This window comes from Plectropomus leopardus, chromosome 9 (assembly GCF_026936395.1).
Source record: "Plectropomus leopardus strain MGB_pleo_1.0 chromosome 9, ASM2693639v1, whole genome shotgun sequence".
Lineage (NCBI taxonomy): Eukaryota > Metazoa > Chordata > Actinopteri > Perciformes > Serranidae > Plectropomus > Plectropomus leopardus.
The window spans coordinates 8,764,359-8,777,945 of NC_142184.1; the positions used below are offsets into that span (position 1 = coordinate 8,764,359).

The 13,587-nt window shown below is 39.7% G+C and overlaps 1 protein-coding gene across 5 annotated transcripts in view; it reads right to left on the bottom strand.

Annotated features, from left to right (window-relative positions):
• The window catches only part of samd10a (sterile alpha motif domain containing 10a), an 80,165-nt gene that overhangs the window by 728 nt on the left and 65,850 nt on the right, over window positions 1–13,587 (bottom strand). The window contains exons 1-6 of one of the 5 annotated variants that reach the window (XM_088081888.1): window positions 12,865–13,032; window positions 11,821–11,884; window positions 11,602–11,674; window positions 7,637–7,818; window positions 1,202–1,370; window positions 971–1,119 (exon numbers count right to left, since the gene is read on the bottom strand). In XM_088081888.1, the coding sequence (XP_087938014.1) occupies window positions 971–1,119; window positions 1,202–1,370; window positions 7,637–7,818; window positions 11,602–11,668 (567 nt within the window). In that variant the 5' untranslated portion in view covers window positions 11,669–11,674; window positions 11,821–11,884; window positions 12,865–13,032. Of the gene's footprint in view, window positions 1–970; window positions 1,120–1,201; window positions 1,371–7,636; window positions 7,819–10,182; window positions 11,037–11,601; window positions 11,675–11,820; window positions 11,885–12,864; window positions 13,033–13,587 lie in introns of those variants that run through there. The other 4 variants (XM_088081887.1, XM_088081886.1, XM_088081889.1 and 1 more) reach the window with 4 other exon arrangements.

Sequence of the window (13,587 nt, forward strand, 5' to 3'; positions counted from 1 at the left end):
TTACATCCTTTAAATTGTTCATAATTGATTATCAGTGTGTTTTCTTTGCAGCAGCTCACGTTAAAAAAAAACACAAAACGGCAAAAGTATCACTGCAGATCACGAGCCCGCTGTTGAATTCAGCACAGCGGCGCCTAAAATTTGAAAAAAGTCCAGCTGGTTAACACGATTACTGAAAGAAATTGGGCAGATGAAATCTTCACAGACGAGAAGATTGATACTAGTCTCATGTCAGAACAGAAAATATGAAGCTATCAGGCCATCAGCCTGTTAGCTTAGCTTAGCATAAAGACTGGAAACAGGTGCAAACAGCTAGCCTGACTGTAACACATCTACCAGCACCTCTAAAGCTCACTAATTAAACATTTATATCACACTTGTTTATTTCATACAAAACCTACATATTAAAAAACTTAATAGGGTGTATATTGAATTTCTGGCTCTGGACAGTTGCCAGGCAACCAGCCCCAGCCAAAACAGTCCAGCACCTTTGAATTCACCTTCTCCACTGAGTTAACTGATTTGCATCATAACTTCAAACAGCAGTTATTTTATGAAAATGTACAAAGAAAATGTCAGCATGGGAGGAACTTTTACTTTGTAAAACCTCAGGGAGCTATCTTTATTTAATAATTTTTTAATTAACATTTTCACTGAACTTTATTAAAAATACATATATATTGTGAACTTGCTGTATTTGATGTTGAACATTTCAGTTTTGATTTAACATTTGCTAAATGCATTTAAACAAAGTTTTGTGTTGGAGTTTGTTATATTACAAATTCTAAATTTGATAGAAATGTTTTCATTTTTATTGTAAATGCATATCGGTTACAAATATCGCTTCTCGTTCTCATTAAGTACAGATAATCAGTATCGGCCCTGAAAAACCAATATCTGTCGACCCCTATAATCTGAATCTTTAAAGTTGAGGTTTGAGAATGTAGTTGTAGGAAATAAACACACATACACGCTCACCTCTGCTGAGCAGCTGCAGGTTGCGTCCCTCCTCCTGCACCTGGAGCTGCAGCACCTGTTGCAGCAGCTCCTGCCGCAGCGTTTCTTGCACCAGTCCCATCCTCTCCAGCTTCTCCCCGTTCAGACGCAACAACGCGCGGCCTGGAAGCAAAAATCAAATGTTTATTCTGTAAATATTTAATCCAGCTTTGATTAGCGTGTCTGATTATCTTTGCAGTGTGACCTGTGATGGCGTGCTGGGAGAACGCCTCCACGTAGGTTAGGTAGTTGTGCGGACAGTGTTTCTTCAGCCATTTACAAACATCTTGCTGCGACCAGAGCACGACGGGGCGGATCAGACTGGGCTGTGTTGGGCTTGTGTGATATATCCCATAATTATCACTGGAACGGTACTGCAGACAGACGGGGAGGCGCACAGTTAACCACAGAGAAGAGCAACATGCAAAAGACGAGTAGGACTGGTTTTAACAGACGACATCACATCGCCCCAATCCTGGCTTCCCTCCACTGGCTCCCTGTTGTTTTTAGAATTGATTTTAAGATTTTACTGATTACTTTTAAAGCTCGTCAAGTTACATAACAGAAATGTTGACCCCTTCTGAGCCCGTTTGCAGCCTTAGATCCTCAGATTCGTTCCAAAGTCGAGGCTTAAATCTAAAGGTGACCGTGCTTTTGCCATCAGGGCCCCTCGGCTTTTGAACGACCTGCCCGAGGAGATGAGACTCGCAGAATCTGTGACTTCTTTTAAATCACTTCTCAAATCCCATTTTTATCGACCTGCTTTTACGTGATTGTCATTTTTAAATTTCTTTTATCTTTTTAATTTATGTTTTATCTATTTTATTTCCTCTTATTTGTGGTTTGACTGATTTTAATGTTTTTGTTGTTGTTGTTTTTTTTTACTTTGTATTATTATAAAAGTAGTATTATTATATTTATATTTTTTATATTATATTTTATATTTCCATTTTCTTGTTTGACTCAAGACCTTTCTCTGTTTGGAATTTTTGTTAATGTTTATGTTATTACTCCATGAATTCCTGACTTTGCTTTGTCCATCAAATCATTTTGTAAACATCTGTTTTTAAAGGTGCTAAACACATATAAAGTTGTTTTTTAAAGATTGTTTTTGGCATTTATTGCCTTTATTAGATAAGACAGACATAGCCTCTGTACATGGGGCACAATTGAGCCACCAGGCACCCCATTATTATTATTATAATTATTATAATTATTATAATAATTGTTATTAGACATTTGTGCATCCTGCATCTTGCATTATTTGTCCTCTGGTTTTAATTTTATCCTAACTCTAGTTTCTTCTTGCTTGTGTTTAATAGGACTGTTTGGCTTTCTGTCGATGTATGTGGTCCATTATTTTGGAAACTACACTAATCTGCTTTCATGCTTTCTTTCTTGCTGCACTCTCAGGTTTGTACAGTGAATATGCCAAACAGCAGGTGATTAGCGTAGCTTAGCATAAAGACTGGAAACAGGGGGAAACTGCTAGCCCGGCTCTGTTAGGTAACAACCGCCCTACTTGCACCTTTAAATCTCCTATTAACATGACAAACTGTGGTTTTATGGCGGGGTTCAGGTATAGATAGGCCTATATATGAGGAACTGAAAGGATCATCCCTCTATAAGATCAAGCAGAGGTTTCAAACTCATCAAAGCACACGGGGACGACTGCGACCATGTGTGCGTGCAGATCAAACACACTCTGATAGATGTGAAGTTGTCTGGAAGATCAGCGAACATGCAGCGAGAGCTCCTGGAGCAGCAACAGCACAGGCGGAGGAACATGTAGGCCAGTGTGATCATGAGAACCAGCTCTTTAATCTTAAAGGATGTACAGGATGTAAAACTACTGCGGACTAATCAAACTGGGTCTTTGATCAGTCAATCAGTTTTAAAAATTCAGCAGGTTCAGATTTTCTCGGATGCAGGAGAACGGTGCTACGAAAAACAAAAAAAGAGACTGGCGTGCATTTAAGGGTGGAGAAAAATCTGTGCTGGAGGTCTGCTGTCTGATTAAGAGCTTCATCTGATGAAAAGCAACACGTTACTTTTTTTTTTTATCAGATTATATCCCATTTTAGAAAGATTTTTTAAATATAATTCCGATTGTGTTTTTAATGTAATGACATTCGAAGAAGTTCATCTTCTGAGGTTAATGTTTCAGTTTTGTACATTTTACTTTGTAATAAGTTGTTTTTGTATACGTTTTTTTATCCATTCATTAAATATCTTTAGATAGATAGAAATAAAGACAAAAACAAAGAAGGAAAAATAAATAAATAAAATAAATAAACATGAATAATGCTAAACCATTCATGAGAGTTCATAAATCATTCACATTTCACAAATCATTAAAAATTCATAGGTTTATAAATAGACTTATTTCATATTACAGGATAGCTAAGTTTAGATTAGTTGCAGTCTGTTTTCTGTTTGCAGCCTCTCTAGACCTTTTTTTTTAAAAAATGGTTGTTCCCATTGGTCATTTAGACCCAAAAACATGGGAAAATAAGGGTCCAGGTTGGAAAAGAAATGAGGTTCCCTTAAGAATGTATTTATTTACACAAGAAATGAATTCAGTAGCTGAATATAGGACTGTTTTTGCTCATTTAAGATATCATGACGGAGATTTATTTGTGGTTAGTGGGATGTAAATCACTTTATTGATTATTTCACTCCTCTAAGAAGTGGTAATATTATGTAGAACGATCTTTTCTACCAGGCAGGTTTTTGTGGTTGGCATAATTGAGTCTTATTGTGAGTAGGGATGTCATTTCATAAATTATGTGCATCATGTATTGTGAATACATGTGGAGCTCAGAAAGAGAAGCTGCTGTTGTTGTCACGGCACATGGAGCTAATGGGGATCAAAATAACAAATAAATAAACAAACGGAGACACATTCAGAGCAGCAAGTCTGAGTCGAGTAGTTTTCTGGCTCCTGACTGACTTCCAATCCACCACTGTCCTACAGTTTAAGTTTTGACTTTTATCTTTAAACAACAGGGCTTTTAAGGATTATTTATACTTTTACCATCAGATTTCCTTTCATTTCACATTTACCTTTCCACTCAGTGCAGCACTCACTTTTTTTTTTGTCATGAGCTGAGCGTATCTCACTTCACACCCTCATCTTTATGACACCTCGTGTTTAAGTGCCGCCTAAAATCCCGCATTGGCGCCATTTGTGAGTCAGTATGTGAATATTTTGACTTTTGAATTGGCCCTCTCTATGGATGCATGAATTTTAAATTATCACAAAAGACAGACAATTCAAGGGTTCATACAGACGCCGGAGGTCATATTTAAGGTCTTTCAAATACTTTTTCAAGCACTCATTGTTATTTTCATGGATTATTTTTCTCTATAACCATTATTTGCAAAAGAATTGTGAAAATTTGTTAATGCAGCAACATGTTACCAATGAATTATCAATCATTTGGTCATTAATAGTCAGGCATGTCTTGCAGGCTAGTGAAACATATTGGGGAAGACTGTTTACTGATGTTTACCAACCTGTTGGCGCTCTAAGCTCAAATCGTTCCTACTGTGTTAGAAAAAAACTGCAAGCATTGCCAACTCTTGGCATTATAGTTTAAAACATTTAATAAGTTTCATAAAATAAATAATTATTCCGTTCTCCTTGCAATTACATTCAAGCAAGGACCAAGTCAAAAATGTAGGATTTTCAAGTAATTCCAGTTCTGTAATTTCTGAGTGTCAAAGTCAAGTACTTCAAGCACCTCAGGGACCTTGTATAAACCCTGCAATTCTTAATCTCTGTAATAAACATTTGAATACTATTGTAATGGTTCTAACACATTTGGTTTGCAAAAAGAAACCCCCAATTCATCATAAAACCATTGTTTTGAGTGTTTATTGTATTGTACTGTCCACAAAACCCATGTCGCCATTTCCACTGAGGCTGCAAGAAATGATTTTCATTATTAACTAATCTCCTGATTATTTTGGTGATTAAGTGATGAATTGTTTGACTGGTAAAATGTCAGACAATTGTGAAAATCATAGTTTTCTTAAGCCATAGGTTATAAAGAAACAGCATGTTTTGTCTTGCAAATGTTAATTTTTTTACAAGAAAAAAGTAGTAAATCCTCATTATTCAGAAGCTGGAATTAGAGAATGTTTGGTATTCTTGCTTGAAAAAAGACGAAAATGATTATTATTTTCTACTGAATGTATTGTTCTGTTGATAGAGAGTATAATGAGTGTTTTCAAATGGTCACTCTCAAACCAACATGCGCAGTAAACTAACGAGGAGTCTGTGTTTGCAGAGAGGTTAAGAGTACAACATGAAGAAAAAGAGTGACTGAAGGATGAAAAGCTGTGGAAGAAGTTAAAACACCGTTCACGTGTTCCAAAGCAGCACATCCTCCAAACACACAACACTGATTAAGTTTATGTTCCTCTGAACAAAAATAAACCGGTCACTACATAATGTGCATCCAAGAGGATTGAAGCAAACAAACAGCACATTGTGTACAACTCTGTTATCAGCCCTGCCCAGTTCTATGTTTGCAGCTTTGGCTTCAGCTCATTGCTGCCTTTTAAAGAGCCTTTCATGGGGTGAAGACAAAGACACGAGCTTTCTGACTTGTAACCGAGGGCTTTAAATGAGGACAGTTTATTGCACAAATGGATCGTCTCTGTTGACTGGACGGGCAGACAATGCCGTTATCAGATAACCAAACGCATATCGACTAAGAAATAAAACTCAGAACAGAGAGGCTGCTGGAAGTGGATCTGACGACGTTTCACATAAAGAGATCTATAAAGAAAAAGCTTTGCACACCCTGCAACAATAATCACAGTCTGTATATCAAACATTTCAGTATCAAACTATATTCTGTTTCTTTCTGCTCTCAGTCAACAGTGTTGCTTCAGCACAGAGCGAGTGTTGGAGGATCGGTGCTATTTAAAGCCATACTAAAAGGCTGTTAGAGCCCACCAAGCCGCTGGGGAGAGAGCGACTTCCATTCTCTGCTAACAAAGTGCCCATTTGCAACAATGTGTGGTGACCGGCCACATTTGTCAGACTATGATTTTTTCTTTCTTTCAGACTTTACAGTGCAGAAATCTCAGAGAAGAGTAACTGAGCACCATTCGGGATGATTTCCACATATACTCAACAATGAAAACATACATTTTTAAAGATATCTTTAGCAAGCATTAGATTCATTTTTTATCTGTGTGACTTAATGTAGGAATGCAGCATGACTGATAATGGAAAGGAAAGTTGAAAGCACTATTACTTTCTTGCTATTGCCATGGAGCTACAACAATATCTCATATACTCTATATAATGTGAACACTTTAAAAAATACTATGAGATTTTAAAGTACATATTAATAATTAATTTGGACAAATATTTGTAAATAAAATTGTGAATTCCCCTCACTTTTTGAGTAAGAAAATCAGAATTATAATGATACTGCAGCTATCGTGCACTTTTCTGCTGACTGTAGCAGGTCATAGTCCTGTATATCCTACAAATGCTGATACATGACGTTTTTTTTTCCTTTTTCAAAAAGCCCACAGAGCATATTATGTACCATTCGTGATTTTAAGATGTCTGAGGTGATTTTCAGTTTTCCTCTATCCAGTATTCCACTGGAAAAGTGAAAGCTAGTTAACCTAGCCTGATAATGCTATCACTGATCCCACTAAGTTTTATTTGTCGTTCAAGCAATTACAACGTCTGCTGAGAAGGGCTGTGTCTCAACTGTGCACTGTCAATTAACATCCAATAGAAGTGCTTATTTTTGCCACTGACGGGCTCAAATTGTTATTAAAATTGACAACATTATGGAAACATTTTTATGTACCTTTCTCTAGTCTGTTGTTGTGACCAAGTCTCACTCAAGAAGAAATTTTGTTGTGAAATCTTGCAATAGGTGACTTATTGCAGGAAAAACGGTGGGAACGTTGGCGAGAGGATTGCTGGGAGTTAATTGTGTTGGGATTACAGAAAACATAACTGTGTTATCTAAAAGATTTTAAATGTCTCTGCTGAATATTTAGCTGATTTTGATCGACGATGTGGAAAAGGCTGAGATTACAGAGCGATACTTCTCCTTCAGCGAGACTTAGTTGCGCACTCTGGCAAACCAACTGGAGCAGTGAAAGGTGCGGAAAAAATGTTTTATTTCTCTAGGGTCCTTCCTGTAATATTGTCAGACACTTCTGATAGCAATCTCTGCCCGTGGAGATCACATTGCAGCCTGTTTCGCCGCTGTGGCTGCAGTGGTTTCTCTTTATATTGAACCAATTTGAAAAACATTTTTCTCCATTAGTCATTTTGACACACATATTAGAAAATAGAGCCAAAAATACTGATGTTTCCTTTTAAATGAATAATTAATGCCCATACGATGTTTTATATTCAGTAGAACAAATTGTGTTCTCCCATCCATGCAAAACAGTATTTCAATGCAAAACAATTTTTAGGCTCTTGTGCAGTTCCACTTTTCATGTAAAATGGACTGCAATCGGGCACATTGCAGAAATAAACACATCTCCTTAACCATGCTGAATGAAAACTCTGGGGGGTATCATGCAACATCAGTTCATGAGCCAGGTGTGTTGTTTGACATGTTGAGGTCATGTTAGCGTTCAGTACCTGCAGGGCCTCTGTGCCCGGCTGCTGCAGCAGCTTCACTGTCCTGCCTCCTGCGGTTTTCTGCCCGCGGCCGTCGTGCCAGGTTAGATTCCCACCTGTCCGTCGGCTCAGCTGGTGCTTGAAGTCTTCAGGCAGAGCCCTGTACTCCACAGCTGGCCTGCAGAAACTGAAACTGGATGCCGCTGGGGAGATAAAAGCAAGGGGTATAATGATTAGACAGCCGGATCTACATTTAACCACCGACACTGTAAAAACAGCATGAGACATGCTCTGCCAAAAACACTCCCTCAACTCTGTGTGCTTTGAAAACAAAAGCCAGAGTCGAACCCACCTGGACACCCTGTCATTCAGGGATGATCTCATCATGAAGTACCTGCTCGTACCTGCTCTATTTATACAGAGCTGCATGAGGTTCAAAGTCACCTGAGCCCACGCGAGCTCTTAAGTAATTCATGGAAGTCAGTATTCAAGCAACGCTGCCACTTTGGGCAGAGCTTGTAGGTGAATGTCGGAGCTGTGAGACGAGTCACTTTCTCATCATTACGAGGAGGCCTGCAGGCAGACATCCAAACCCACTCAACAGCAGGTGGCTTCCCAACATCCAGTAATTAAAGAAAGTGTGGAACTACAGTAAACACGCTGTTACTGGCACAGATCCTGGCAGAAAGCCACAGGTCATTACTGATTCATGTGCCAGATTTGAAGAATTTCCTTACTGTGTCTGAAGCTACAGTGTGTGTGCAGCTGTGTTTGTGTGTGTGTGCATTAAAGTGCATTTTCAATATCTTAAAATTGAGAGGAAAATCTGAAAAGAGGAAATATCGAGGGAGACTGTCAGGGGGGACGAAGGTTTGAGGAGATGAAAGGGTGTCTTTTGGTGTTCTGGCTTCGTGCCTCTCCTCTCTGTCACTCAACATCTCCCGCTGAGAGCGCAGCAAAGCCGAGTCCTGCAATCATCAAGGCAAACCAGCAGCATCAGATTATCACGAATAAAACTCTGTATGCCATTTTTGGTTCTTTGAGGTGTAACTCCTCGGTTGTACAGATGAACTCTTCTTCACTGCGTTATTACGCCCCCAGGGTGCTGCTGGAACCATAAATGTGCCCCTTTATCCCGGATTAAAACACGTTTAATTAAGACCACTTGTCAGACTGTTTTTTTCCTTCCTTTAGTTTTGCCCATGCATGCATGGGAGAAAAAAAGTCCTCATTACCTACAGTAGAGCACATATAAAATGCCAGCACCGGATAGAAAAACTCTTTCAGGATCAAAATTCTTACTAAACATGCTGTGAAGTGTTTCCTGCCTGCAATATGTTTTATGGTATTTTGGTTTAATATGCAGTGTAGATTATTCAGAATGCCGCTGCTTTGGTCGTGACAAAAACTAGGAAATATGATCACATTACACCATTTCTAAAATCCTTACACTGGCTACCTGTCACTCGGAGCACTCATTTCAAAATCTTGCTGGTTGTGTTGTTAGCTAAGCTCCCAAATATATCTCTGACATGCTTGTGACATATGAACCCTCTATGACCCTCAGGACATCAGGAGCTGGTCTACCGACCGTCCCAAGAGGTAGAACAAAACATAGTGAAGCAGCACAAACCTGAAACAACCTCTCAGATGATTAAACAAAGCGCAGACTCTGACCACTTTTGAAATATAGCTAAAATGTTCTTTTCACACTGCCAACAATGACTGCAAATTCCGTTTTCAACTTGATTTTAAATCATTATAAATCATCTTTTTATCATTGCACATCTTGTCTGCACTCTTGCTATTTTTAATGTTGATTTCTTTCAAAATTGTAAATTATTTGGTAATTATTTTTACCTTTTGTATATCTTCTTTTTACCCTTTTATTGTAAGTCCCTATCATTTAACATGTTTTATATTTCATTGCTCTGTCAAGCACATTAAAGTGCCACGTTGTATGAAATACAAATAAAGCTGCCTTGCACTGACTAGATTAAACAAAAAGCAACACGAAAAAATGTACCAATTTTCTAATAGATTCATTTTTTAAAAACAACAACAACAACAACAACAACAACAACCATGCTTTAAAAGATGTAAATCACATTCATTTCTACGGATTGGGGCTTTAAACAGTAGCTGTCCAATTAAGAGCAACTTAAATGCAAAGCTGGCCATAACAGTCCACACTGGTGATACTGGTCTATTCAGGCGCGCTGTCCGTTTCAGCACCATGTCACTGACCAGCAGCAAAGCACCTTCCTAAAATCGCCATATCGTTCATATGATGTCTGTACGTGCGCTCAAACAGGGTTTAAAGTTATAGTGCTGTAGTATTTCCGACGTATTATGTAGATTCACTGCTAGGTTTTAACCCCACATTGTATTTGCATACTAACAGTACAGCAGGCGTCTTCTCGCTGACATACCTGGCAAACCGGTCTCACAGGTGTTTAGTTAAACTAACAAGGTCATGCTCCATGTGTGCTTTAAGTGAAAGTTTCCATTCAATTTTGGCTATTTCGACCAATTTATGGTAATGTAACGCACAGAGAGCCGCCTACCGTCCACAGCCATCGTGTTTCCGAGCCGTACTGGATCTAATGAGAGTCTCCCATCGTCTCCGGTGACCGACACACAAGCTGCGGCTCCTCTGCTCCTCTCTGCGCTGTTTACCGACAAAAGTTTCAGCGAGCTCTGGCAGCGCGAGTGACGCTCCACATCCTTAACTGGTCTGACTGGGAGAATGCCTTAAAACCAGCTCACGTCCTCCGCCGGTGTCTCTCGCTGCGTGTGTCTTGTGTTGTGAAGTTGTTGGAGACACGACAGGAATGTCCCCGAGCAGCTGGCTGACTGGTTCCGCCGGCTCGGTGGTGCGCGAGGAGCGTGCGCGCGCGCGCATGTGAATTTGTGTGCGGTTTTATATCTGTGTCGTGAGAATCAGACGCGCGGCTTTTTCTCAAGAGCCTGCATGAGCGCAGCGAGCTCAAAGTGCAGCCCCGGGCCCTGTAATTATCGCAGCCAGTGGAGACTCTGAAAAACAGCCGGATGAAAAGGCTTCTCATCACTGCAGCATCCACCGTGAGGAATTCCCCCTTTTGCCTTTTCTTAAAGAAAGGGAGCTCTGTGCGCGCCTGTGGGCAGTGGGCCCTCTCTGTGATGGACCCTCTGTGTGGGGGTTTGTCCAGAGGAAATGCAGGACATCAGAGTGCACCAGTCATGCTCCTGCAGTTACATTATTGATCACATAACTTAATGCAAAGGATAAGCCTGGATTAACCGACCTATGACCTCCACAAACTAATCATGATCATGGAGAAAAGCATTAAAGGTCCAGAGTGTAGGATTTAGAGGATATACTGTCAGAAAATAAAAAGGTTATAATATAATAAGTATGTTTTCTTTAGTGTATAATCACCTGAAAATACAAATAGCGTTTTTGATGACTTAAAGTGACGTGTTTATATAGAGGGAGCAGGTCTTTGTCAACAGAACTCATCATGTGCCACCGCCATGTTTCTACAGGAGCTCAGAACGGACAAACCAAACACTGGCACACAATAGGGCCGTTCGGGGTCATGTTGACCACAAAAGTTAAGGGGCGACCACAATGAGATGCATGGTGCCAGGTGTGACCACTCCTAAAGCACCTTAGAGGCACATCTGGAAAAATAGCTGGGAGCATCTGTGGAGCAGGGCTGCATGTGTGTGGCCAAAAATGACACTGACGAGTCGTGTGACTCTGCATCCAGGAGCAGAAAAGTTGAAAATATTTTAACTTTTATTCACGTCCCAAAATCACCAGAAAAATGTACCACACAGCAGCAAGAGAGGAGCACCCAGGTGCACTGTGCCATAGGCAAGCTATGGTTTTTCTGGCAACACTTCTCGAGCAACGCGTCTCAGTGTGATCGGCCTCCAAAGCATCAGAAAAACACAGATTTTTTTAAACATCAAACTGCTTTATTGTGTGCTTAAATTACCTGGTCCATCTGTTTTTGAGAGAGACCTCTGCTGTATTTCAGCTCCTGGTAAAATCCTCCTGAACATCTGGATCTTAAGTAAATCAGAGAAATAATGTGAGCACATATTAGCAGGTGCTGAGCTAGCAGCACACCTCCAACATGCCAAACAGCGTCAGAGAAACACTCATTTTTAATGTGAAATTGCTTCATTCAATGTTCTATAAGGGTTTAAATTACCTGATTTATTTGTTTTGGAGAGGAAGAGACTTCTGCGGATAATTCGATTCACAGTAAAAACCTCCTGAACAGTGAACACCAAAGAAGTTATAACTCAGAGAAGTTTGAGCTGGTTGCAATCTGTAAACCTCGTCACTAGACGCCTCCACATCCCTCTAAATCTTACACACTGGACCTTTAAGGCCCACAAATAAATAATTCTAACTTTTGCCATTTAGCACAATAATCACGACCTCTATTTAAATGTCTAGTGTGTGGGATTGAGTAGCATCTATAGCTGTGAGGTTGCAGACTCCAACTGAAACTCCTCTCATATGCCAAATGTCTAGGAAGAATATTAATAAAAATATAAATATAATAATATATAATATAAATATAAAATGGCAAACTCTGTGCAAGAGAACCCACACCATATGTAGATATAAAGGCCTCATTCTGAGGTAATAAAAACAACTATTCTAGTTTTGGGTGATGAAACTAATGGAAACATTGTCATGAATATAAGAATCTATATTTGCCAACAGTAAATACCCCTAAATCCGACACAGAGGACCTTTGAATGACAAATGCTGCTATTTGTCTAACCTGAGCAATCCATCAACAGTGCAGGCAAGATGAGTTTTCCATATATCGGTAATTTACACCCCTTCAGTACTATCTGAATCTGCTCAGCATCAGCAGGAGGGACATGTCTAAGTGGGTAGGGATCTCCCAGGATGAATACAGCGTTCATAAATACATAAAAAAAAAGATCTAAAAATGAGGGCAAACTGAATTTTGTTTTTCCACTGCTACAAATCTTACTCGAGCTTTGGGGAGTAGCTGAAGGATTGCCCCTGAAGGGTCTGGCCTAAAATATATTTCATGGTTCTCATCTGTGTATGTATAAATATCTCATACTTTTACATCAGCCTGCTTAAAAACAGCAAAACAAATATCTGACACTGCAGCTGCATGTGTTATTTACAAACTGCAACCAGCAGAGAAACTAGAAAAACCGCCATGCAGTTGTCTGCCTCTACAAACCAGTCGAGTTGCACTTACTGTTTGCATAGATGTCTGTGAAAACACGGATGCTTCACACACATCTTCCCCCCCGACAGCAGAGATCTATACAATCAGCACAGTTTTAAGGCGGACACCAAAGATTAGTGTCACCAGTTCAGTATCTGACTAAATGTCTCTCCTTTTGCTCCTGAGATATAACGCTGAGTAAAGTGCTTTGTGCAGAAAATTATGCCAGAGTTGACCTTTGAGCTCTTGGTTATAAAAGTCATCACTTCCTCATTAAATCAAAGGCTGATTATAAGAGGCTGGGACACGCTCTTTGACCCCACTGGAGCATGGGGTATGACACACGCACAATAAAACTGCAGCTGTGTTGTTGGAGGATCACAGCAGACGGCACTACAATTAAGGGAAAGAGTCCGCTCAGGTGCTCTTTAGGTTCGCTATTTTCAGCCTCCATAGCAGCAATCATCCTGACAAAACTTTTAGGTACACTCAGACTGATGGTGGCTGAGGTACAATAGAGTATTTGTTTATGGTCTTCTATTAGGTTTTTGTTCTATGACAGTGTGCCACTATTGAGCCTCTCAGCAACTGCAGACCAGATTTCACTGTTATTGTGTGTTGAGGTACTCTGTTGTACCAGAATATTGTGAAATAAATTGAAGCTGTGACTTCTCCTCTTTTGACCGTTCTTAAATATATTCCATTAGACATTTGTGTTAACTTTTAGAGTATGAGCCCTTGAGTTATGGCAAA